We start from the raw sequence: 22376 nt of genomic DNA, 5'->3' as shown, positions 1-22376 counted from the left end.
GGAAGCAGCTGCACTCTCTTTATTTGAATGTCATTTGAATTCACAAAGCTGCTTTTGTTTTGCTTTCGGAAAACTCCAACTAGACAGCGTGGGACCAAAATTGAACCCCTAAAAACTCGGGAGGTTCAAACAAAATGTTTGGGGAAAAATATGCCTTAATGTAATTATGTGTCGTCTGCATATTACGCCAGGTATCCGGTTCATTTCTCTGGGTGCATATTTCAGATATAGACTGCTTCATTTACTTCTCCCATGAGCAAAGAGCTAGCGAGCCACCACATGTTTGTCACATTCTGGATATTATCATTATTATTAGAGCCGTTAACATATAGTAACTAAAACGAAAATGAGTAAGCAGGTCGAAAAGGTTCTACGATGGCATCCAAATGTAATTAATGTCAAAAGCAAATGGCGTCTGATATCAGAACAAATTAGAGCTCAACAAGCCTCTCAGATTGTGTTCTACTTTCGACGGTCCATTGTCATGGAAACAAGACCATAAAACTTGTTTGGCTATACTGCAAAGGAATATATTGCGTTGACAAATAAGAAGTGACAAAAAGAAGCATCATGAAATGCCCGGAACAAAGGAACCTGTTCATCGGCCTCCTCAAGTGTCAAATTTCACAATACTGTTTGCAGTAAACGGCGAATCGTAAAAAAAAGGTTCATGGTGACTCCATTTCAAGCCATCTCAGTTTTATAACGTTTTTATAACTTGGGCTCATACAGAAGAGAAAATGGGCAAGTAGTTTTCCCGAGTTATCTCATGACTCAGCTTCATGCGTGCGATCAGAACAACACACTCATAAAAAGTAAAATGGGTCATTTACAGGGTATAGCTCCGACCCCAATAGATAAAGAAACGCTTTTCTTTTTGATTATGCGTCAGCCTTTCCTAAGATTAAAAATGATGCTCAAGTCTCCAATGATTTGATAAATACAAAAACTGCCAATTTAAATTGTCACAATTAGGTCTGACAAAGTCACCGCTTGAAAATTTTCACAAACATCCTCATCTTATGGTGTTTTTGTATCGGATTTGAAGACATGAAACAGAATCCGAATCTGTATTTACCTCCAGGGAGGGTTTATTGACTGTTGTACCTCCCATTCTGTCAATACACTTACCTGTGGTTCCATCAATAGAACAAACATCGAGTCGGAGAATTCAGTGCCATGCAAACCTTTTGTAAAACTGCATCGCCAGTGCGAAGGAATGTTCTCTTGAGCAAAAAATTAAAATGAATGGAAAACTCTTGATTATTATTAAGGGAGATCATCTTATGGTGTTTTTGTATCGGATTTGAAGACATGAAACAGAATCCGAATCTGTATTTACCTCCAGGGAGGGTTTATTGACTGTTGTACCTCCCATTCTGTCAATACACTTACTTGTGGCTCCATCAATAGAACAAACGTCGAGTAGGAGAATTCAGTGCCATGCAAACCTTTTGGAAAACTGCATCGCCAGTGCGAAGGAATGTTCTTGAGCAAAAAATTAAAATGAATAGAAAACTCTTGATTATTATTAAGGGAGGTAAAACACTTTTCTCATTTTCTGATTTATATTTTTGAAACAGTAACTCATTCTACCCTCTATGAGTACATGTATGACGCCTCGACTTGCGTACACATTGGGGTTGCTTCACTGGCGTCGTTAACCGAGGACTGCCTGTACTGCATTCAGACGATGACGAGATGAGTTTTAAATACATGGAGATTCGAAGGTAAAAGTAAAGACTTCTCAAATTATACGTTAAGCTTTTTTGTATTGGTGGATATATGGTCCCTTATTCCCCCAAAGTGAAGCACGTCAACAAAAATTGACTCCCGAGGTAACCTAACGGGTGAGGGTGACTTGGCAACTCACCATACTGAGATTCCGGATTTGCCTGCTTTTCCTTGCCCATTTTCCACCTCGACCGCCACCTCCCCTTCCTTGGCTTGTCACTAACAGCTCACTTTACTTCCAAATTAGCCCTGTCGTCCTAAACGAAGAGAACAACAAAAGCTTTTAAGAGGCCACAGTGGAGTGAATCTTTTCCCCGCAGTCAGTTGTTACTAAGCAGTGACGACAAGAGCGCACCTGCTTAGGGACGTGCACCGGAAGTGTCCAGGTGCACTCGCCTCTTCAGAGGCGGGAAAATATATATCTATATAAATATTTTTTTTTTAGTCCAGACTTGGCAACTCACCATACTGAGATTCCGGATTTGCCTGCTTTTCCTTGCCCATTTTCCACCTCGACCGCCACCTCCCCTTCCTTGGCTTGTCACTAACAGCTCACTTGACTTCCAAATTAGCCCAGTCGTCCTAAACGAAGAGAACAACAAAAGCTTTTAAGAGGCCACAGTGGAGTGAATCTTTTCCCCGCAGTCGGTTGTTACTAAGCAGTGACGACAAGAGCGCACCTGTTTAGGGACGTGCACCGGAAGTGTCCAGGTGCACTCGCCTCTTCGGAGGCGGGAAAATATATACTGTATCTATATAAATATTTTTTTTAGTCCCTGATTTTATGTCATCTTGGTTTTAACTCTGGCCAGAAAAATGTGCTAGTAGTGGTGTTTCATTGTGCGTTCACGTGAATTATGTCATCTTGGAACATAAGATTCCTTGGCCATTTGGAAACAACGGAGTGATGCTTCACAATGGCGACGTCATCTTTATACGTATGGTGCTATTGTTAGCTTACTTCTCTCGCCAGCCTTGGCCATTTGGAAACAACGGAGTGATGCTTCACGACAATGGCGACGTCATCTTTATACGTACGGTGCTATTGTTAGCTTACTTCTCTAGCCATGGCTAAGCATTTTATGTTACTCCACTAGACTTTATTCGAGCATAAAGAATCGTCTTTCCCCAATATTTAAGTGTGGTTCCTCACTTGTCTGATGTCTAGGCTTTATAGCCAGCTACATCTGTACAAATATCCAAACACAAATAGGACTAGTTTGTTTTTTTTTAACAGTAGAAACAATATAAACTTATTTGTTTTTGTTCGGTGAAATTGTTGGAGTGCCACCATTCTTTCTTAGGGGGAGTCTCAACCTAAGTAAGATTGGGAGCACCTTTTAATTTACTTGAGGCACTGGGTAGTTACAAGATATAACAGGATACAATGATGGAAGGATTCAATGTGAAAAAATGTTCTTCAAATTTATTATTTCAAATAAGGTATAAAAAACAAACAACAACAAAAGACAGATGTAAAAACGCAACACAAATGGATGTGCTATGCCTGCAATACATGCTACGTCATTGGATTTCTGGCTTCCCAGAGTGTGTAGAAAAAAGCAGTTTCTTGGCACCAACAGTAAATATACAGTATGGGTTACATAATGGCAGATTAATGCTGAAATCGGTTTTGTCAAATATACAATGTTTAACAACCAGCATAGAGTATTTAAACAATAATGACATTTCAAGACAACTGTTTCATGTTGTCTTAGCATCAAGGAAATGATCGCTGACTTTGCAATTCAGTCTGTGGTTTGGTGGCGAAAATATATAACTGACACTGAAAAAAGTAAAAAGCACCGGACATTAGACAAATGCCTATTTCTGCTATTAAATGATGGGAATGGTCAACCCGCAGTCTGCTCCCGACTCAGGACTGGCCTCCAGTCGAGCCAGTCTGCTCTGCTCCAAAGCAATGGCCTCTGCAGAGTGTTTGCATTTCTCTGAGCCACATTGGCAGGTAAAGTATTTGCTCTTAATGTCCCAAAAGCGATCTCCATAGTCAAACCTATGAGAAAATACACATTTATTATGTTAATATACTGGAAGATGGAAGATGCTACAGAGAAATTTCGACAATGCTGGAACGGTGGTGTCATGAAGTAAATAGCAGCTGTAATGGTGACAAAAATCTCCACACATCTCACCCAAGTTCCTGACCGCTAAGGATGTCTCTGGAGCTGAAGAAGGCAATGCGTGGAAATCTCAGGTCCTGGTGCAGCATGAACACACGCACGGGGATGAGGTTTGGGTCACAAAGGTGGTTGACGAAGCGGCTGATGTTCCCGTAGTAACGGGCATCAATGCAGTACACCTCCCCGTCCTTCAGAGAAAACGCAGGATGTGTTAAGACATCAATTGAGCAGCATAACTTGTGGGATTTATTGTTACCTTATTGTCCAGGTCAAAAAGGTAGGAGTCATCCTCTCTAACGTCTGCTTCTGCGTCTGAGATGAGCTCCCCCACGTATCTGCATGGGATAAAGCTGGTTTAACATCAAAGCATCGGTGGTCAAAACACATAAGGGAGCGGCCGGTCCCCTCTTACTCGCAGATGAAGCTTCCCTGGGGAATGTCTTGCAACGCTCGAACGCCCCAGCCCATCTTCTCTGTCCTGTAGAGTTGAAGGCGAACTCTGAGAGAAGGAGTGGAACATTTCAGAAGGTTTAGTTCAGTGGACTGAATAGGAGTCAAATAACAATGTCAGAAAAATGACAGAATTAACAGCGGTATATTTTCAACACCCCAAATTCCTCTAATACAAGTGCAGGGTCAATATTTGCTCCAGTACTATATAAAAAAAAAAAAAAAAGAATTGTTGACCTTTAAAGTTAGTTAAGAAGGCAAGCAACCAGTATGATGTGTATACATATGCAAAACTTACTTGATGCCAGTCTGTACCACCCTGTTCTTGCATGAACGGTGACAAGAACAGGCCATGTTGCATTCGAAAATTAGGGGCGGTTCGATCTTATTAAACTCTTGAAGCAACCGTTGATCCTGCCCAAAAAATAAATAAATAAATAAATAAAGGTGCCAATCGTTTTGGATCTCAAACCAAATATGTTTCGGTTTTGGTTTACCTTGTCATACCAGCAGCGGATGCTGAGCTGTCCACAGAGGCAGTTACTAGAGGAGCAGTCATCAGTGCATCCACAGTGCTGGGGAAAAGTGTGACAAGTGTCGTCATACAGCGTAGCTTCTTTGGGAGAGAATAGCGGTTAAAAAATAATAATTTAAAATCGTACCTGTAAATGTGTAATGTTACGGTCTATGTTCATTGCTGACGTTTCACAGTTTTCTGAAACGTATTTGTAGTCTGAAGGACAGCCTTCATCATCTACTGCATTTACACATGGAATGGGTGCGTTCTCATAGCCCTGGGCAATGTCACTAGGACAAAAAAAAAAAGAACACAAGCAGTGTTGACTGGTTAATAGCTTGCATTTTGTATTCAATACAGATCAGTGTTTCAATGTGTATACATTCTAATCTGTCGGTAGTGTGCCGGTCTGACACAAAATATATTATAATTCTTGCTTAATTTGCCACTTCAGATACATCTTTTGTAAAACACTGTCTGAAAAAAAATATGCAGTTAGAGGAGCCGACATCAGAAAAAGAGATGAATGACATTTCCAAGGTATGAAGCCCATTTTGAATGTCAACAGGACCAACCTGCAGATAATTCTTTCTGTCCTAAGCATGCGATTGGTTATTCCCCTTCGTATCTTCCTGTTGATCTGGAGCGCAACCCATACCGGCGTGTCGGGGCGCGCAAGGGTGAGCGGTGTGTCTCCCTCCCTGTTAATCGTGTCGATATCTGCACCTCTCGAGAGAAACAAGCTAAAGTGAAAGCACACAAAGGTCACAATTATTTCTTTTTAAAAGGCATGTCATCAGGTAACTTTACAACTTAGTCAAAGTGTTTCGATGATTTAGCAGAGTAATGTTGCTAAAACCCGACTCACGTAACACATTCCAAGTAGCCTTCTGGGGAAAAGAGAATATTTTAAGCTGAACAGTCTCTCTTTTTTTTTCTTTTTTAAATTGTTGTCGGGGTTCTGTTCTGCTTGGCTCTTTGACAATTGTCAGGATGAAGACTAGCATCTCTCCAACCACAACTTGAAATTTGTTTGGTTCTCAAAGGACTGAGACTTGTTAATTCAAACAAGGAAGGTACAGTACAGTGTGAACGTCTTTTCGAATAGCAAAAAGAGTAAATGTTAGGGGCAGGTATTGGTGTTAGCAATGATGTACATCCAAATTGGAGCATGTGAACCATGCAGTATAAATATGTTTAACTTCCTTGTTCAACACCATCTCTGCAATGTCCACATTTCCTGCATAAGCTGCCCAGTGTAGACATACATTCAACTCCTAAGGGGGAAAAGATAAGATTTTAAGCTGAACAGTCTCTCTTTTTTTTTCTTTTTTAAATTGTTGTCGGGGTTCTGTTCTGCTTGGCTCTTTGACAATTGTCAGGATGAAGACTAGCATCTCTCCAACCACAACTTGAAATTTGTTTGGTTCTCAAAGGACTGAGACTTGTTAATTCAAACAAGGAAGGTACAGTACAGTGTGAACGTCTTTTCAAATAGCAAAAAGAGTAAATGTTCGGGGCAGGTATTGGTGTTAGCAATGATGTACATCCAAATTGGAGCATGTGAACCATGCAGTATAAATATGTTTAACTTCCTTCTACGGGACACGTAGCAGGAAGTTTTTGTTGTATCCTGATAAGCGATCACCTTGTCATTGATGGTAACGTCAGCTCCTCGGTTCAGCAGCACTTTGATCACCTCCACGTGTTTGTGTTCTGCAGCCCAGATGATTGGCGTCCAACCACCGCTATCCTGAGAGGAGCCACGAAAATGTTATCACCGTGGAGATTTTGCATGCACGGGTGACAGCGTGCATTGAGTGAGGAAGGTAAGACGTGTGTACTTTGGGAGGGGGAAGCTTTAAGAAAAAAAAAAAAAGTTACAAAAGTGGCTGTAGTGGAATGTCAATTTAATTCCTTCGAATGCCATTGGTAAATTTGAATGTAATAATTTGTTTTCTGATTGCACAATTAGTTAATGCTAAGACCGTCTATAATTCTGCTTTGAATGTTTTTTCAGAGAAAGACGGGAACAATTAGAGAACCGCTAAGTGTTTGGGATATGAGAATAGCTGAGTTTGAATGGATAAAGAAAAGTTTTGTCTGACAGGGTGTCATTACCATTAAGTGGGTGTTTCATATTTAAGGCGTAGAACTGTTTGAATTTGTTTTACTGCACCTATGACTGCATTAGCATAGTGTAGTGATTAACTACAATGTTTTCCAATTTACACGCAAATTCAGTTTATGACACCTTCATGGGAAAGGAACTCTGTCTTATGCTTTTGCACCTTTTTCTTTACCTGTGCATTTACATCCACCTGTCCCGTCTCCAGTAGTGTGTTGACAATTTCAAGGTTGCCCTGTTTGGCTGCATGGTGGAGGCCAGTATATCCATCCTCCTCCTGGGACAAAAAAAAAAAAAAAAAAAAAAAACAACCAAAAAAAAAAACTATGTTAAATAAATCTTGACTAGACATACGAACGTTTATATCGGACACGAAAAGATACACACAACATGATAGACGCAAGCCCCATTCTGGATCAGGTATCGAGCCACCTCTACATGATTGTTGACAATGGCTTCAAGAAGAGGCGTTCTCAGGTCCTTGTCCTGAGCATCAATTTGAGCACCCCCCTGTCAGTAAAAGATTATCACTTAGTTAATACACAACATGTAAAGTTAGGGCCACAAATATTTGGACATTGACCCCATTTTGAGCATTCCAGCTCTGCACAGCACCACTATGGATATAAAATGAAGCAATCAAGATGTGCTTGAAGTCCAGACTCTGAGCGTTAAATTCCAGGGTATTTACAAAAAACAAAACAAAACAAAACAAAAAAAAAACGCCACTTTGTGGTGAAAGGTAGAAAAACAGAGAGACAGATAAACAGATGGATAGCTAAATAATGGCCTCACACACTTGCAGAAGTATGTAGCAGACTTCCAAAAGACCTCTCTGAGCGGCCGCATGCAGAGCAGAGCGTCGATTCTGAGAGTCAGGCTGGTATGTGGGATCAATGCCCTCCACTTGGAGAAACACATAATGCACAAACTGTAACATCCACTTTTACAAAGAAGTATCCAAAACTACTGAAGAGGTTCAGTGTATGTTGACAGGATGATTTTCGACTTACTTAGCATGAGCAAAACTCTCTGGACTTCACCTTGTTTGACAGCAGGGTAAAGTTGTCGTGGGTGGAACCTCAGTTTCTTTCTCCTAGGAAGAAAAAAAAATGCCAACGTGAAAAATAAGCTTTCTACAACTTTAGCTGACAAAGAGTAATACTGTACTTGAGAGCAAACCTTTCGGTATCCTGTGTGAGAATCGCCTTTTGGAGCGCCGCCCTGCTGGGTCCTGGTGGAAGAGCACTGGGGGTGACTGGCTTCCCATTTGGCATACACACAGACGGCCCCACGCTGTCCACTCCCTCCTCAGGAGGCGGCACGGTGGCGGCGGATGCGGTTGAGGGCACAGGCGGTGGCGGCTGCTGTTGCTCCACTGTTAGAGGCGTCATTCCATGGCTGCGCATCCGTGCACTGGTGAAGGTAGTTGATGGTGAGAAGTACTGTATATATGAAAAGGATTTTTTAAATAAGTTTTCCCCCCCCCTTTTTCATTTAGTACCTTTTGATATTTTAAGATGTCAGAGACACCCATCATAGCATAATCATGTCTCACTAATAGTTGTGTTTATTTCCTTTTACTTCCTTCATCACTATTTATCGCTTTGCTGAGGAATGAGGTTGTCAAACAAATCTGTTTTGTGTTATTCTGGAAGTCCTAACTGTCAATTTTGGGGGCAGTTGGGAAGAGGCTTGAATCCGCTTTATCCTCACAAGGGTCGCGCGGGGTGCTGGATCCTATCCCAGCCGTCTTCGGGCAGTAGGCGGAGGACACCCTGAACCGGTTGCCAGCCAATCGCAGGGCACACAGAGACGAACAACCATCCGCGCTCACACTCACACCTAGGGACAATTTGGAGTGTTCAATCAGCCTGCCATGCATGTTTTTGGAATGTGGGAGGAAACCGGAGTGCGCGGAGAAAACCCACGCAGGCCCGGGGAGAACATGCAAACTCCACACAAGGAGGCTGAAGCTGGGATTGAATCCGGTACCTCTGCACTGTGAGGTCGACGCGCTAACCACCGGACCACTGGGCCGCCCACATTGAGTTTTAGCAATTGAATAAATACTATGTTTTGAAGTCAATGAATAATCGTTTTATAAATCCGAATTTCAATCTCAATCAAAAATACTTGTGATTTTTATTCCCATCATCATCCAGACCTGGATGGGAGGCAGATTATGTTTTCACAAACGTTTGTCTTGTGTGCAGTGCCAACGTGGCTGCGATGAAAGAATATGCTGTAAAATAAATCGACACGAAGCTAAGCACCCCGACAAGTACAAGGACCTGCATGTAAAAGAGACGCCCCAGAAGATAGAAAAGAAAATGAGTGTGGTTTCACAAGCATACTATGTTCACACAAGTAAAATCAACATTTTTTTTCTGAACAATTACGAATACAAGGTTCGCAAGAAACCTTACCTGACAGGCCTTTCAGGCATCTTCCCATCTTTCATCCCTCCTGTGGAGGCTGTGAGAGAGGGCGCCGAAGGGACAGATGGGGGCAAAGACGGTGTGGTGGTGGAGGACGCCGACATGGTGACCACCATGGTGGAGGAAGCTGTCGCCGCGCTCAAGGAAGGCATGGTGACCTCTTGAGCCTCAGTGGCATCCTCACCACAGTGGGGACAGAAAAGCATCTATGTTCACACAAGTAAAATCAACATTTTTTTTCTTACAATTACGAATACAAGGTAAGCAGTGAGCCTTTGCAATTAACCTTACCTGACAGGCCTTTCAGGCATCTTCCCATCTTTCATCCCTCCTGTGGAGGCTGTGAGAGAGGGCGCCGAAGGGACAGATGGGGGCAAAGACGGCGTGGTGGTGGAGGACGCCGACATGGTGACCACCATGGTGGAGGAAGCTGTCGCTGCGCTCAAGGAAGGCATGGTGACCTCTTGAGCCTCAGTGGCATCCTCACCACAGTGGGGACAGAAAAGCATTCCGCCATTTGTTCTGCTCCGCCCACCCCCGAGTACCGTGACACACCCACGGTGGAAACGGTGGGCGATGCGCTGATCCGGGCAACACTCAAGGAATGTTCCCTTGAAGAAGAAAATGGGGTTGAGCGTGGACAAATCAACCACCTTGGTGGAAAGATGAGAGAAGGTGCTGGCAACTTACTGCTACACAAAAGAATCCACAACCGGGACAGCAGTGGTGTTTCACCATGTGAGAGCGATGGGTCTCACAAAGCACCATAAGGGGCACCCGGCTAGATGGTCGCATGGTCTCTCCCTTGACCGTCACATTGGTGCAGGGCCTCAGCTGGCACATTGACCAAAAGGATATCAATTACAAAGCTAGTCTGTGATTTCTTAAAAATGAGTCCAGCTGCAAAATGAGACATGATGGGATGAGATGGGCAAATCTGACGGGCCACGATTAGCATCGATTTTAAAGCTGTCAAAGATTTTTTTTTTTAATGAGAAACCGAGACCGCCTGGACCTTTGAGGCTGGAAAGATGAGGACAGCACGTGACACTATTCCCCGACAACTCTGCCTAAGCTAAGTCGTTTGTTTCATTTTCCAATACCTGTTTACACTTAAAGGACCGAAAGTGGCACAATGGTTCAATGTCACCAACATGCTCATTTTATTTCGTTTTTGCTGAGGAAAATGAAACAGACGCTCATTTTCAAAAATAACAATCCCTTTTGAACTAATCAGTAAATAACTAATAGCCCCTTTTTCACCGACATGCCCGCATGTCTCTGTGTGCTGTCAGTTGCAGAACTGGACAGCAAATTGCCTGGTGTGGACAAAGGAATGTACTTTACTATAAAACGGCAGTATTAACTCAGATTTTATATATCGTCGCTGTCAGACGGAATCCCCACATGTCCTAAAGAAATAAATAAATATAGTTGGTACCATATACTGTTGCACACTCACATTCACAACAGGAAGCAAAAATCATCCTGAGTCGCTCATTTAATATGCAAAAAAAAAATTAACCTCTCCATTGCTGCTCTCAGTGGCCATACACTGTCTGCTGACGCGGTGGCTGGTGCTGTCGAAGCGAGGCGCTTCCATCCTGCAGCTGCAAAGGGGAAGCTCCTCTAGCCGCTCCGTGTCGCCCCCGTCGCTTCCCTCTGCGACAATGACATTTTAGATTGGCCATCGATCCAGTTGGCTATATCAGATTGGCCGAGATTTGGGATTTTATCAACTGTAATCTGTAAATTAATCAATGACATAATTGATCCGACCTGTGAATTAAGGACAGCTGCGGTGTTATTTGTATTTTCATTTGGAAGCGCCGCTTCATGTACACATTTTACACAAATCTTTAGTACGGATAAACATCTATACAATGTGAGGAATGCTACTTTCCCATGTACTCATGTACATTACGCAGTCAGGACTCTTATTCCCGTGAAATTACATCAGAAATCACATTGTCCAAGACCTTCAAGTTTGACACCGGTAGACCATCAGCAGGAACTAGGTCTAAAGTATGTCCTTATGCGAACAATCCTTGCATAATTGCTGAACTATTTAGAAGACTAAAAGAGAGGTCTGAGATCAAAACTGGAGTTAGCTAATAATGAAAATTGCCAAATGGCAACATGTACTGACCTACACATAGCTCACACAAACCTCATTTAAAACCCAAATGATGTTTGATTACGCTGATTTCAATGGTGATGCGGCCAAAACAGACACATCTTTTTTTTTTTCAGTCTCAAAGACATTACGAGACCATGAAGGCAGAAAAAATTGAGAAATGAGAAATGCCAAGATGTTTCTAACACCGTAGCTTCCCGTGACATCAAACATACACGTCGTAAATGTGTGACCCTACCATGATGAGGTGAGAGTGTCAGGCTGTCGGCAGCAGCAATGTCCAGTGCATCCAAGGGAACCTCGGTGTACTCGGCGGACCTTCCAGCTGAAAACCGGACATAGCACCCACCAGAATGAGCGTCTTGCTGCTGTTCGTGGGATATTCTTAGCAAAACACAACATCATTCAACATCATTCTAGTCTCACGTGTCATGTTAGCATAGCCTAAAGTTCAACTTTTTGAAGCTCACGTAACTGTTTGTATAAATAAATGATCGGGGGTGGCAAATTTTGGTCGTGAGTTAAACAGCGGTTAGAAATAGACAACTATCAAATTAAAATGAAATTTCTAATTTTACTATTTCTCAGTGTTAATAGGCAAAACAGATTTCATGACGACAAGAATGTTTTGACAACGCCTTAAGACTACGCTTACCGTATGTCACTCACCTCCTACTGTCTCCAGCACATCAGAGTTGATTCTGTCTGTCGCCTGATCTGCCTGTTTCCATGGAAACTCTCGAGACTTGCTCTGAATCAGCGTGTCTCTCGGTGATTCGGAATCCGACTCCTGAGAAGAATGTTCAATTGGATAGGACGGATTCAATGTCTGTGATGTTGCATTCGGGTCAGCATTCTGACAAGACATCGGTTGAATTTGAAACTACAAGGTCTGGCCTGCGCCCTTTGTAAAAAGGCATGTCCAAAAAAAAAAAAAAAAAAAACACCCATAAGGCAGATGCAGAATTTGATCGAGCGTGACAAAAGTCAGCATTGGTGAACAAGTCAAAGCTCCACAGCCCAGAAAAATACAAGTCTTTGCGTGCCACTTGCCATCTTCGACTTACCGGTTTTTGTGTATTGTCAGAAATGTTCTCGGTTTTGTCAGGAGAGCTGGCAGATAAAACGCCAAGTTTTCTTTTTTTCGCAACTGTCAAGAAAGGGACACAACTTTCATTATTATTTTGCACAATGATACAGAAACACAAACATGGGTTTAATTTCAAAAGGGGACTTTCATGGTCACTGCTACCGGGCTGTGTTGTGTGCGGTGTGACTGTGTGCTTTATGGTGATTTCTGGTACAGTGGAAAAGGGATATGGCGATAGGCCCTTATTAATTTCACTTTTGGACATCTTGCAATACAATAGAACCACTGGATTCAAATGCTGCTTAGGTAGTACAGATGGAGTTTTGAAATGTCAGATGGAGTTTTGAAATGTTAGCGTTCAAATCAGTGTTGGTGAGACCAACTCCATATGCATGATTAGCTTTTTTTTTTTTTTTTTTTGCATGTGAAGCCAGCACAGAAGAGCACCAGTGACGCCAAAGAGAAAAAGTGTGAGAATGACCGTAGCAAAAGTGGAAAATTTGTCTCTATCCTGGCTGCTTCCAACAGAATATTTGTACAAACGGTTTCATTAGGTGACATTTTATATTTCCATTATTGCCTACAGGAAAAAAAAATCACAATTTAAATCAGTAGAGTCCTACGAGTGATTGTGTTTTACAAATACAACAAAAGGTTTCATGCTACGTACTGCAACCCAACTGCATTCCCCATCCATTTTAGCCATCTATATAAATATGGATGTGCAAAAGACAAATGTCACTGTACATTACATTTGAGATAAACTACCTCAAAGTCATCTAAAAACAGAATAACCTGTCCATATTGTTTCCAAATGATTAGAGATGCTCACCAGTTTCAGTGTCGGACGACGACCCTGACGGCGTCACAGGTGCAGGTGCTGTGTCTATTTGGCTCCTCTGTATAATAAAGTAATTTGTTTCAAAAAAATACACACACACACACGCACACGCACACACACAGGCATTAACGGAATGGAACTCTGTCATTTACCTGCATTGGTGGTAGCCGGGTCATTGTTTTACGTGCCCTATGGATTTTTGGTGGTTCCGATAAGGTAGAGGGAGAGGAGCACGATGGAAGTGCAGATGGCAGGACAGGTTTACTACTAATAGGCCCAGAAACACTCATCTTTGCGCGGCCTGGTGACAGTGCCACACACGTAGAAGAAGAGGAGGACAACAAGGAGGAGGTGGTCAAATGTATGGATTTGGCTGCATACCCTGTACGGGAGAGGTCAGATTTAGCACAAAGGGATATTAATGTAAGAAATTGTGGACATTCCAAAGCAAAATATCACCAGGAGGTGGTTTATGAACAGGGGAGGACGCGCCATCCTCTCCATCTTTGGGTGCATCCTTTCCAGGCTGCTGAGGACTCAACAACTGTGTTACACCACCGGCTGGTTCTGTTTTTGTGGCAACGTCATGCATGGTGACATCAGCATTATCTGAAGGGAAAAAGTCATTTGTTGAATTTTTTTTTTTTAAATTAAAAAAACCACATCTTCCACACACAGAAAATAAACTAAAGGTGAGGCATACCTTGCTTGACTTGACTTGGGACAGCTATAGACTCTGAGACATATCCTTCTAGAGACTCCTGGGAAATAAACAAGACAATATCCAAAGCATAAATTTTTATATTCTTGTATTTCTGAATCCATTGATTGTTTTGTTGTAATGTGTGTATAGTACAATATAAAAAGTCCACACACACCTTATCAAATGCCAGATTTGTTGTGATGTAAATATCAATAAATAACTAAATAAACAAGTCCAAGATAAATAATAAAAATAATTCCAACTATCACGTGGCCCATAACTTTTAAAATTCATTCGTAAAACAAAGTGAAATCTTTAAGGTACATAAATATAAAAAGTACAGTAACATTGACCCATTAATATGTGCACCCTCAAACCAAGATTTTCTTGTCTTTTGGGGTAGGACTCCACCTGTTATATGTATTAATTATTCTATTTCAGGGGTAGAATTGAATCTGTTTAACTGAGAATTTATCTGGTTTTCGCAAAGGTAAGCATCATCTTGAGATGCTTGGGGCAAAAAAATTACCAGGTAGACCAATATTTTAAGAAGGCGATGATATGCAAAATGAAGAATTCAGTCATGAAACGCGCACATATATTTGCGTTTGGTTGGTTTTTCAACCAATGGCTGCTCATCTCGGTGTGTACGTCAAATGCCGCCATCGGTAAAGCAAGCCATTCATCACAAAACAAAACAAAAAGACTAAACTTCAGCAATTGTGCACAAAAGCATCACAGTTAAAACTCGACTACAAATAAGAATACACCAAATTGTAAAATGTACAGTTGGGCCACGTTTCGTGTTGACCGTCGAAAAGACTGGACGAATTAAAATTCATGATTCAATAGAATTGGATGAAATAACTTACAGGTAAGGTACTACGGTCTCGACAAAGGTAAAAAAAACGAAAAATTATCACAGATAATCATAGTACAGTTGAAGAACATCATTGTTACTAGCTAACAATCACAATTGCTAGCACTTTAGCATAACTTAGAAACAAATAGCTCCTGTAACCAACACTTAGAACGCTGCCATATTCTAAAGCGTCGTATTTCACGATATATGAAAGTGTAATTTCAAATGTGTAGTTCTTATATGCTGGCCTAATGTGTATTCTTTGCTACCTTTGTCGAAGGCTCGGAAGCCGACATGTTTCCCAATGAGCGTCAACGTAAGGGGAAATGAACGTGTTTACGTCACGTGCCAAGCCCCGCCTCCGGCAGCAATGTTATTGATTGGAAACCCGCTGATCGGGAATCAGTATGCACCTTCACGCTTAAAGTGGACCGAAGCGCAGGGCGAACAACAAAACCGACTCAAAGTCAGTCCAGTTGTCCGATAACACTGTTGACTGCTGTTGTCACGGGATGCTCTTCATCCTCAGAGGTCGTAAAGTAAACAGAGTGGCTGGAGTAGCAAGCACCGAAAGGAAGGAAAAAATACTTTTAACGAAACGATTCAGTCGGGTGAAAAAAAAGACGGTTCGGTTCACTCGACGGAATACAGGGGGGCGGTGAGTGCATTCAAAGTTAAATCCTGCAACAGGATGAGTGTGGATGTTTTGTTTGTGCTTGAGTGGTCAGATGCCAGCAAGCTAACGCTAGCTACTACTCGGGCTGTGTGCGTGTGTGTGTGTGTTAGCTGAGGAGGAAAATAGTAATCGGTAACGTCATTTATTATTATCCTATTTGTCGTTTATCATAACGATTCCTGGTTTTGGAGTCAACGAATTGAGGTGACTTTTCATGGCCGTTCGATATTTAAAATTATTATTAAATATTGTTTTGTTTTGTTTTTTTGCAAAGATTATTGTCACATTCTAGAGCCGCACGATTCTTTTCTTTCTCTGCTAAATTTTATACTAGCTACCACATATTAAATTCCGTAGTGCTCTATTATAGTATTATAGCAACACCAAAGGAATACAGTACATAGACCGCCTATAATATAATGCATTCCATTTGATGTTGTTGATGTTCTTAAATTGAACTTGCACCTTTCAGTCTAATAGAACAAGCAAGGCCAGGAAGATTCCAAAATGAGCTGTCAGCTGCCAATGAACATGCTCCATATCTCTTCAGACACGATGGAGATGCTGTGTTTCCGCTTGCCCGCCCATGGGGACATGACCCTCAAACACATGAATTCTTTGCGATCTCGCCAGCATTTTTGTGATGTCACCATTTTGACCAGCAACAACCAAACATTCAGCGGACACAAGGTAGTGCTTGCTGCTTGCTCACCCTTCTTGAGAGACCAGTTCCTCCTCAACCCTTCCTCTAAGCTTCAGGTATATAAAGAATGGCAACGTGCAAATGCTTTTGTGTCTGCTGTCCTGTGGTTTTAAAAAAATGCTCTTTCTCACCGATTTCTAGGTTTCAATGCTGCACAGCTCTTCTGTCATGTGCAATCTGCTCCAGTCCTGCTACACCGGTGTTCTACAGTTTAAACCAGAGGACATAGTCAACTACTTGACTGCCGCGAGTTACCTGCAGATGGAATGTATTGTAGAGCGCTGCAGGGATGCTCTGAAGAAGTACATGCAGCTGAAAAGCCCCAATCCACTGAAGGTTAGTCACACCAAAAGTGTTTTCCCTAAAAGACAGAAAACGCTACCGTTGTTTTATTTCAGCTTAAGTTTTTCTAAACCAATTTCAGTCGTGCCAGTTGTTGCACAAAAACTTAAGGATGGTGGCAAAAAGTATAAATGTGTGTCTACTGTCTATCCTGGCTTCTCAGTCCAGTAATGCTATCTTGTCAGCTCAAAATCAATAATAAAATGATTGCATTTATTGTTAATGCCTCTGAGGCAAAGGCGTACAAACAAAAAAGCAAACCGGGATCCTCACTTTCCAATTTATCGTAACGCAAGAGACCCCATTGATTTTTGAAATGGGACAGCTGATCCTGAACCTGCAGTCATGAGTCACAGCTCTTCACAAATGGTCCTTTCAAATTTGAAAGTTCACGGGACGTCTTTTTTTTTTTTTTTTTAGGCGAGCCTGCAATTCATTTGAGCTCACGTTATTTTCTTTTTCCACTTCTTGCAGATAACGAAAGAGGAGAGAGTGCCTCAGCCCGTGATTGTCAGTGGCAGCATTCATTCCATCGCATCACCCCCAGGCGGTCGACCTTCCCCCGTGCGTAGCCCAGAAATCCACTTGGTGGAGGAGAACAACACACAGGACAGCAGTCAGCGCAACGATAGCAGTCTTTTGGTGGAAAAAACATGCGTGAAGGTGTGTGTGTTTGTTTGTGTGCGTGTATTCCATTAAATGTAGCCTTCTTTTTCCTGAAAGTCGTAGGCTCCTCCTCTGTCTCCTGGCTGGGCCTTTCCCCCTTCCCAAAGAAACTTTCCAAAGACCTTTGTTTTTTACTCATTTTGCTAGCTCCTGGGTTTCATTTTCGCGGTAACCTATCACGTAACTGAGAAGCAAGCCTCCACCTGCGTCAAGAGTGACATATTGTAGACGGATGTAACAGAGGATCCGGTAATTTTTCAAAATAAAACACCTTTCAGATTCCGAAATGAATAAAACGGAAGTAGTGTAAGTTATGTATTCTTTCTGTGCGACCCGGTAGCAAATGACCCACATCCGCGGCCCGGGGTTTGGGGACCTCTGGTGTAGTGTTTTCGATGATTGCGACCTGTCTAGGGTGGAGTAGTCGGTGTGGGCACAGCTACTTTGAAAAATCAGGAAAGTTCTTTTACTGATGACTTAACATTTTTTTTTTTTTTAAACATACAGGGAGTGTTTTTGGAAGCTAAATAACACATTGTCAAGAGCACAGAGTGTGCAAACTCTCTGAAAATGCAAATCTCTTTCCTTCCAATATTGGGATTGATGCTTTCGACGTTGTGTTAATGTCTCTATTTTTTGGCACAGGATAATGCATCAAACCATGGAGGAGATACGTTCCAAGTTTACATCTCTGACGAAGAGCAGAACGCTGTCAAAGTAGAAGATTCCAGAGCTCCCGCTGATGAGCATAATGATGCTCGTTCCCCTGCGGCAGACGGGGGGGTGGGAGGAGAATGTGGCGAATATGACTTGATTCCAACTGCCCAAGTCCCTGGCACGGATGGCTTCTCAAGGGAAGGACTGCGATCTTTCAGACACAGGTTATCCGAACCTGGCTGGGGCCGAGGTCGAGCAATGGGGAGGGGTTTCAAGAGGAGGCGGTGGGTGTCATCTCAGGAGAAAAAATCTCCTTTGTCAGCCTCCGAAGATTTGTGGTATCTTGCCGGGACGGCTGGCGGCTTTGGGATGGACTTCAGCGAAGGGTTCAAGCCGGGAAGTTTTTTCTCAGTCGACCTCCCGCGATTGGATTTGAGTTTAGACGACGCTCAGGGGGACAAGTCCTTGCCACTGGCCGCCAGTAGTTTGACACATTTTGCAGTGGACGAGTCTGCCAACGCCGGTGAGGGGAGTTGCGGGTTGAATGCCGGTACGAGCGAGGCAGGGGACGAGTCTGTCGCCGTGGTGGGCTCCACATCTAGCGTAACCGGGCTGGTCATCTGCGAGCACTGCGGCGTGACGTGCCCGTCGACTCATGCTCTGGCCATGCACTACTGCTCCGCCCACCAGGTTTACTCCTGCCCCTTCTGCGACAAGCAGTTCCACCACTCATACAACCTGAACCGACACATGGCCTTGCACCGGGGCAACGGCAAACCCCACCAGTGCCCCCTGTGTTCCAAGGGCTTCACCCAGAGGTCCACGCTCATCGACCACATGAACCTCCACAGCGGCGAGCGCCCGCACCGCTGCGCGTACTGCCACGCCCGCTTCGCCCACAAGCCCGCCTTACGGCGCCACCTGAAGGAGCAGCACGGCAAAACCACAGTGCAGAATTCCATCCACGAGCAGGAAGAGCGAGAGAGATCGCTCGGGAGGATACAAGAAGAAACGCAAGAATGTCCGGTCACTGAGAAAACGTCTTAAACAAAAAAAAGTAAGGCTAAACTGATTTCATCATGTAAATGTAGTTTAGATGCAGGGTCTTTTAAATTGTTGGTTTTAATAATGGTAAATATTGTATTTAATGTAAATGGCATTCAGAGGAATCATTGGGGCCTGCAAACCTGTTGACACCTGGAGTCATCTCGTGACCTCTGCGTCCCGCATGCGTCCTGCGGGACGCAGAGTTCCAAATAATGTGCGTTTTTGGGACGCAAGGAAATTTCTCAGTCAAAACAACTAAAAAAATTACGGTACATCTCTTTTTTCCAGCAACGCAGTGTCGCATTTCAATAATAACGCCGCCATTGTTGTTTTGATCTCGCGTTAAGTAATTTCCGTTCTCGCGAGACGAGATTGGCTCGATCGGCCTTCAACCTCGCGGAAAGCAGACGATTACCAAGTTGTGTAACGTTAAAACAAGTGTTGCGAATAAATGTTGCGAAAGTTTATTGCGGAGATATCACAGAGGAAGCAGCTAAAGTTGGATAGTTTTTTTGCGATAATAAGTTGACTTTGAGCAAGTCTTGCATCATTGGAAGCAGAGTAAAGAGGAAAATTTATGAACTCAGACTGAACCATGGGATGAAATAAGAACCTATTTCTCAGCAAATCTTGTATACCTGAATTAAATTTTTGCAGCATTTGTTTGTAAGAAATAAACCTACTATCAATGTATATTGTTGTTGGTTGTGTTATTATCATATGCAATTGAATAAGTAGACCATTTCAGAATTCAAAATTTGGGACTCTAAATGCATAATGGGACTGACTCATACTTTTCTGATCAGCGAGTCCCTGGGACTCGCTGGGTTTAAACTGTAAAATTATCACTGCACCTGTTGTACACTGCCTATTGTGGGGGCCTTAAATAGAAGGTTTGTTCAATTTATGATTCCTTTGAAGCGCCAATGACATGGACCGCTGGTAATTACTGTTCAAAGAAATAAATGTTTTGAGGTCTGTTTTCCTGTTAAATTACTGTTCACCACACACATTTTTAGGTTCAAGCATAAAGACGGGATGCAAGATTAAAACAGGAATAGCGCACAGCTGGCCGTAATATGAATCATTTTAGATTTTTTTTTTTTGCTGAGGTAAGAGAATCCAGTTCATCCCAACATGTATCACACTCTGTCCAAATTTTGTGCTAAAGTGAAATTTTTTGATGATTAGGTATCTTTTAGCTGGAAATGACATCAGTGGCAAAAGGACTTTTTACATTTTGACACATGTCCAAAATTACATTTTACATTATTAAAAAAAAAGTTTATGGAAAACACTTGATTGGGTTTTGGGCTATACATTTATTGAGCACTGTACCATTGTAATTGACACTGCCAATCACCACAAAACATCATAGTTATCTTTTTTTTGGCAAATTTATGAATGTTATCATTTTTGACAAACAAACAAACAAGAGATTTTGTCACCCATTGATGGCCGACAGGTCGTGATGAGAAAAAGGATTAAAGGCAAAAGACAGAAACCGAATGAATAATAATAGCCACTTGGTTTCATTCCAGGAAATCTTCGCTGTACACGACCTGATTCCTCTTGTCCCTGTAAGAGCCTTTGGTGCTGTTGTGCACGGCTGTAAATCAAATATGCAATTTAAAAATGAATGTAGATGCACATGCGTCGAAAACCGAAGCTGAACGAGCGAGTGTTTACCCAGAGAAGCCCACACAGACTTGCCAGTGGCGGCGTCCAACATGGGTTGCTTCCTGGCAATGCTGACTTTGATATGAACGTCTCCTACTGTGCTCCCATTCATCTGAGGGTGAATTACAGATTAGACATTAGAATAATGGAAAAGCTGATCATAATATTGCTTTCCAGAATCATTTCTGTGCATGATTCTGGAGGATGTCATCATGTACCAACCTCAGCTACTGCCTGGTCTGCAGACTCCATCTTCTCAAATGTAATGAATGCACAACTACAAATTAAAACAGTAATGGTGAATCATGCACTCCAAAAAATATATACACATGATAAAAGCATTAGATGACGAGATGTACACGGATTGTTTCCTACTTGCGTGGGTTGTCCATGGAGAGGTCGATGATGTTGCCGTGTTGAGAGAAAGCTGAGCGCATGTTGTCCTCGGAGAGCCCCGAGCCATAAACATACACCGTATTCCCTTTTCTCACTCTGCGCTCGGGATATGAATCCGACCCTGATAAAGGAAGCGGCGGCTTTACAAATCCAGTGATGAAGCAGGAGACTTTTTTTCCTTTCCTTTTTGGAGAGTTCACAGTCATGAACAAAGAATAGTTACTCACGTCTGAATGTTCCATCACGCTCTTTGTCCGCCTCACGGTCACGATCCATCTCACTGCTCCGGTCTCTGCTCCGGTCTCTCTCCCTGTCCTTTTCTCTATCCCGCTCCCTCACCCTGTCACGCTCTCGATCCCTGTCACGCTCTCTGTCCCGTTCGCGGTCTCTATCTCGCTCACGGTCACGCTCACGGTCCCGTTCTCGCTCTCGGTCACGCTCCCTATCACGGTCCCGGTCCCTCTCTCGATCTCTGTCTCGGTCCCGGTCTCTGTCTCTGTCCATCTCTCGGCTGGAGGACATTCCTCCCCCATCCTCTTCATCGCGATATCTGTCACTTGAACTGACGAAGCTGTGGGAAAAGGTAGGGGAAATATTTTACACCAACAAATTGAGATAGAACACCATTCCCCCCCCGCCCCAAGAAGCTGGGATATTACCTCTCATACAGAGACTTCCTGTGCGACCTCCTTCCAGACTACAAGTAAGACACAAGATATTATGTAAACACCATGACAAATGACAGAACCTATTGTATATCTTATAGCATCAGTCAATATTGGGTCTGATTCCGAAAGGGTTGTCCACTTAAGACCAGAAGTGTAACTGGGCTTAAATAAATACAACCTTTGAAAACCTAGAATGTAAAAACTGTAGTGACACCTGCCACACACGCAGTACAAAAAAATTGCCCTTGTATACACACACTCATTTATATGTGAAGAAGGGTATCTTACCATTGTAATAATGGTGTCAAGCTTAACACATTGCATATTACCTCAGGTTGCTCTTCATCTGTAGAAACGCTCCTTTGGAAAGGTAAGAAAGCTGGAACCGGGCCCTTTTCAGGGTCCTGTGATGTAGCGCGTGCGCGCGCACACACACACACACACACACACACACACACACACACACACACACACACACACACACACACACACACACA

The 22376-nt window shown here is 42.8% G+C and overlaps 4 protein-coding genes across 9 annotated transcripts in view; 1 reads left to right on the top strand and 3 right to left on the bottom strand.

Moving 5' to 3' along the window:
- Nucleotides 1–20471, bottom strand: part of slc44a4 (solute carrier family 44 member 4) — a 28493-nt gene extending 8022 nt beyond the window's left edge. Inside the window, exons 1-3 of one of the 3 annotated variants that reach the window (XM_019870850.1) lie at nt 20456–20471; nt 10966–10970; nt 2199–2289 (exon numbers count right to left, since the gene is read on the bottom strand). In XM_019870850.1, the coding sequence (XP_019726409.1) occupies nt 2199–2238 (40 nt within the window). In that variant the 5' untranslated portion in view covers nt 2239–2289; nt 10966–10970; nt 20456–20471. Of the gene's footprint in view, nt 1–1873; nt 2102–2198; nt 2398–10965; nt 10971–20455 lie in introns of those variants that run through there. The other 2 variants (XM_019870849.1, XM_019870848.1) reach the window with 2 other exon arrangements.
- ehmt2 (euchromatic histone-lysine N-methyltransferase 2) lies at nt 3134–15391 on the bottom strand. The gene is made up of 29 exons (XM_019870783.1): nt 15314–15391; nt 14183–14240; nt 13939–14088; nt 13632–13861; nt 13471–13537; nt 12616–12698; nt 12218–12338; nt 11787–11873; nt 10937–11073; nt 10102–10245; nt 9708–10022; nt 9400–9617; nt 8153–8386; nt 7984–8066; nt 7770–7876; nt 7358–7480; nt 7146–7247; nt 6491–6595; nt 6045–6119; nt 5923–5938; nt 5711–5729; nt 5418–5585; nt 4988–5132; nt 4823–4900; nt 4624–4739; nt 4288–4374; nt 4132–4210; nt 3888–4063; nt 3134–3748 (listed from the first exon to the last, which is right to left on the bottom strand). The coding sequence occupies exons 1-29, from the start codon at nt 15338–15340 to the stop codon at nt 3571–3573; spliced, it is 3528 nt and encodes a 1175-aa protein (XP_019726342.1). The 5' UTR covers nt 15341–15391; the 3' UTR covers nt 3134–3570.
- On the top strand, nt 15419–19145 carry LOC109516362 (zinc finger and BTB domain-containing protein 26). 3 transcript variants are annotated; one of them, XM_019870853.1, is made up of 5 exons: nt 15419–15702; nt 16271–16479; nt 16565–16759; nt 17240–17428; nt 18077–19145. In XM_019870853.1, the coding sequence occupies exons 2-5, from the start codon at nt 16276–16278 to the stop codon at nt 19133–19135; spliced, it is 1647 nt and encodes a 548-aa protein (XP_019726412.1). In that variant the 5' UTR covers nt 15419–15702; nt 16271–16275; the 3' UTR covers nt 19136–19145. The 3 variants fall into 3 exon arrangements, with proteins under 3 accessions (XP_019726412.1, XP_019726411.1, XP_019726410.1); XM_019870852.1 differs by having other exon boundaries at nt 16201–16479; XM_019870851.1 differs by having other exon boundaries at nt 16193–16479.
- A 61-nt stretch (nt 20472–20532) lies between the features above and the next one.
- The window catches only part of nelfe (negative elongation factor complex member E), a 2978-nt gene continuing 1134 nt past the window's right edge, over nt 20533–22376 (bottom strand). Inside the window, exons 5-12 of one of the 2 annotated variants that reach the window (XM_019870856.1) lie at nt 22209–22283; nt 21871–21908; nt 21661–21782; nt 21439–21582; nt 21191–21332; nt 21038–21092; nt 20825–20927; nt 20533–20744 (exon numbers count right to left, since the gene is read on the bottom strand). In XM_019870856.1, the coding sequence (XP_019726415.1) occupies nt 20668–20744; nt 20825–20927; nt 21038–21092; nt 21191–21332; nt 21439–21582; nt 21661–21782; nt 21871–21908; nt 22209–22283 (756 nt within the window). In that variant the 3' untranslated portion in view covers nt 20533–20667. Of the gene's footprint in view, nt 20745–20824; nt 20928–21037; nt 21093–21190; nt 21333–21438; nt 21783–21870; nt 21909–22208; nt 22284–22376 lie in introns of both variants that reach the window. The other variant, XM_019870854.1, reaches the window with a different exon arrangement.

Source organism: Hippocampus comes, unplaced genomic scaffold (assembly GCF_001891065.2).
Source record: "Hippocampus comes isolate QL1 unplaced genomic scaffold, H_comes_QL1_v1.1 scaffold35, whole genome shotgun sequence".
Lineage (NCBI taxonomy): Eukaryota > Metazoa > Chordata > Actinopteri > Syngnathiformes > Syngnathidae > Hippocampus > Hippocampus comes.
This window is presented reverse-complemented; position numbering and strand designations above follow the sequence as displayed.

Bases quoted from the DNA above. Each gene is read 5' to 3' on its own strand.
- ehmt2 (XM_019870783.1), bottom strand. From the start codon at position 15,340: ATGTCGGCTTCCGAGCCTTCGACAAAG. The intron at 14,241-15,313 runs GTAGCAAAGAAT...TTTATTTCCCAG, and splicing joins CTTCCGAGCCTTCGACAAAG to GAGTCTCTAGAAGGATATGT. The intron at 5,133-5,417 runs GTTGGTCCTGTT...TTTTTGTCCTAG, and splicing joins ACAGAAAGAATTATCTGCAG to TGACATTGCCCAGGGCTATG.
- LOC109516362 (XM_019870852.1), top strand. From the start codon at position 16,228: ATGAGCTGTCAGCTGCCAATGAACATGCTCCATATCTCTTCAGACACG. The intron at 16,760-17,239 runs GTTAGTCACACC...CACTTCTTGCAG, and splicing joins AAAGCCCCAATCCACTGAAG to ATAACGAAAGAGGAGAGAGT. The intron at 17,429-18,076 runs GTGTGTGTGTTT...TTTTTGGCACAG, and splicing joins TGGAAAAAACATGCGTGAAG to GATAATGCATCAAACCATGG.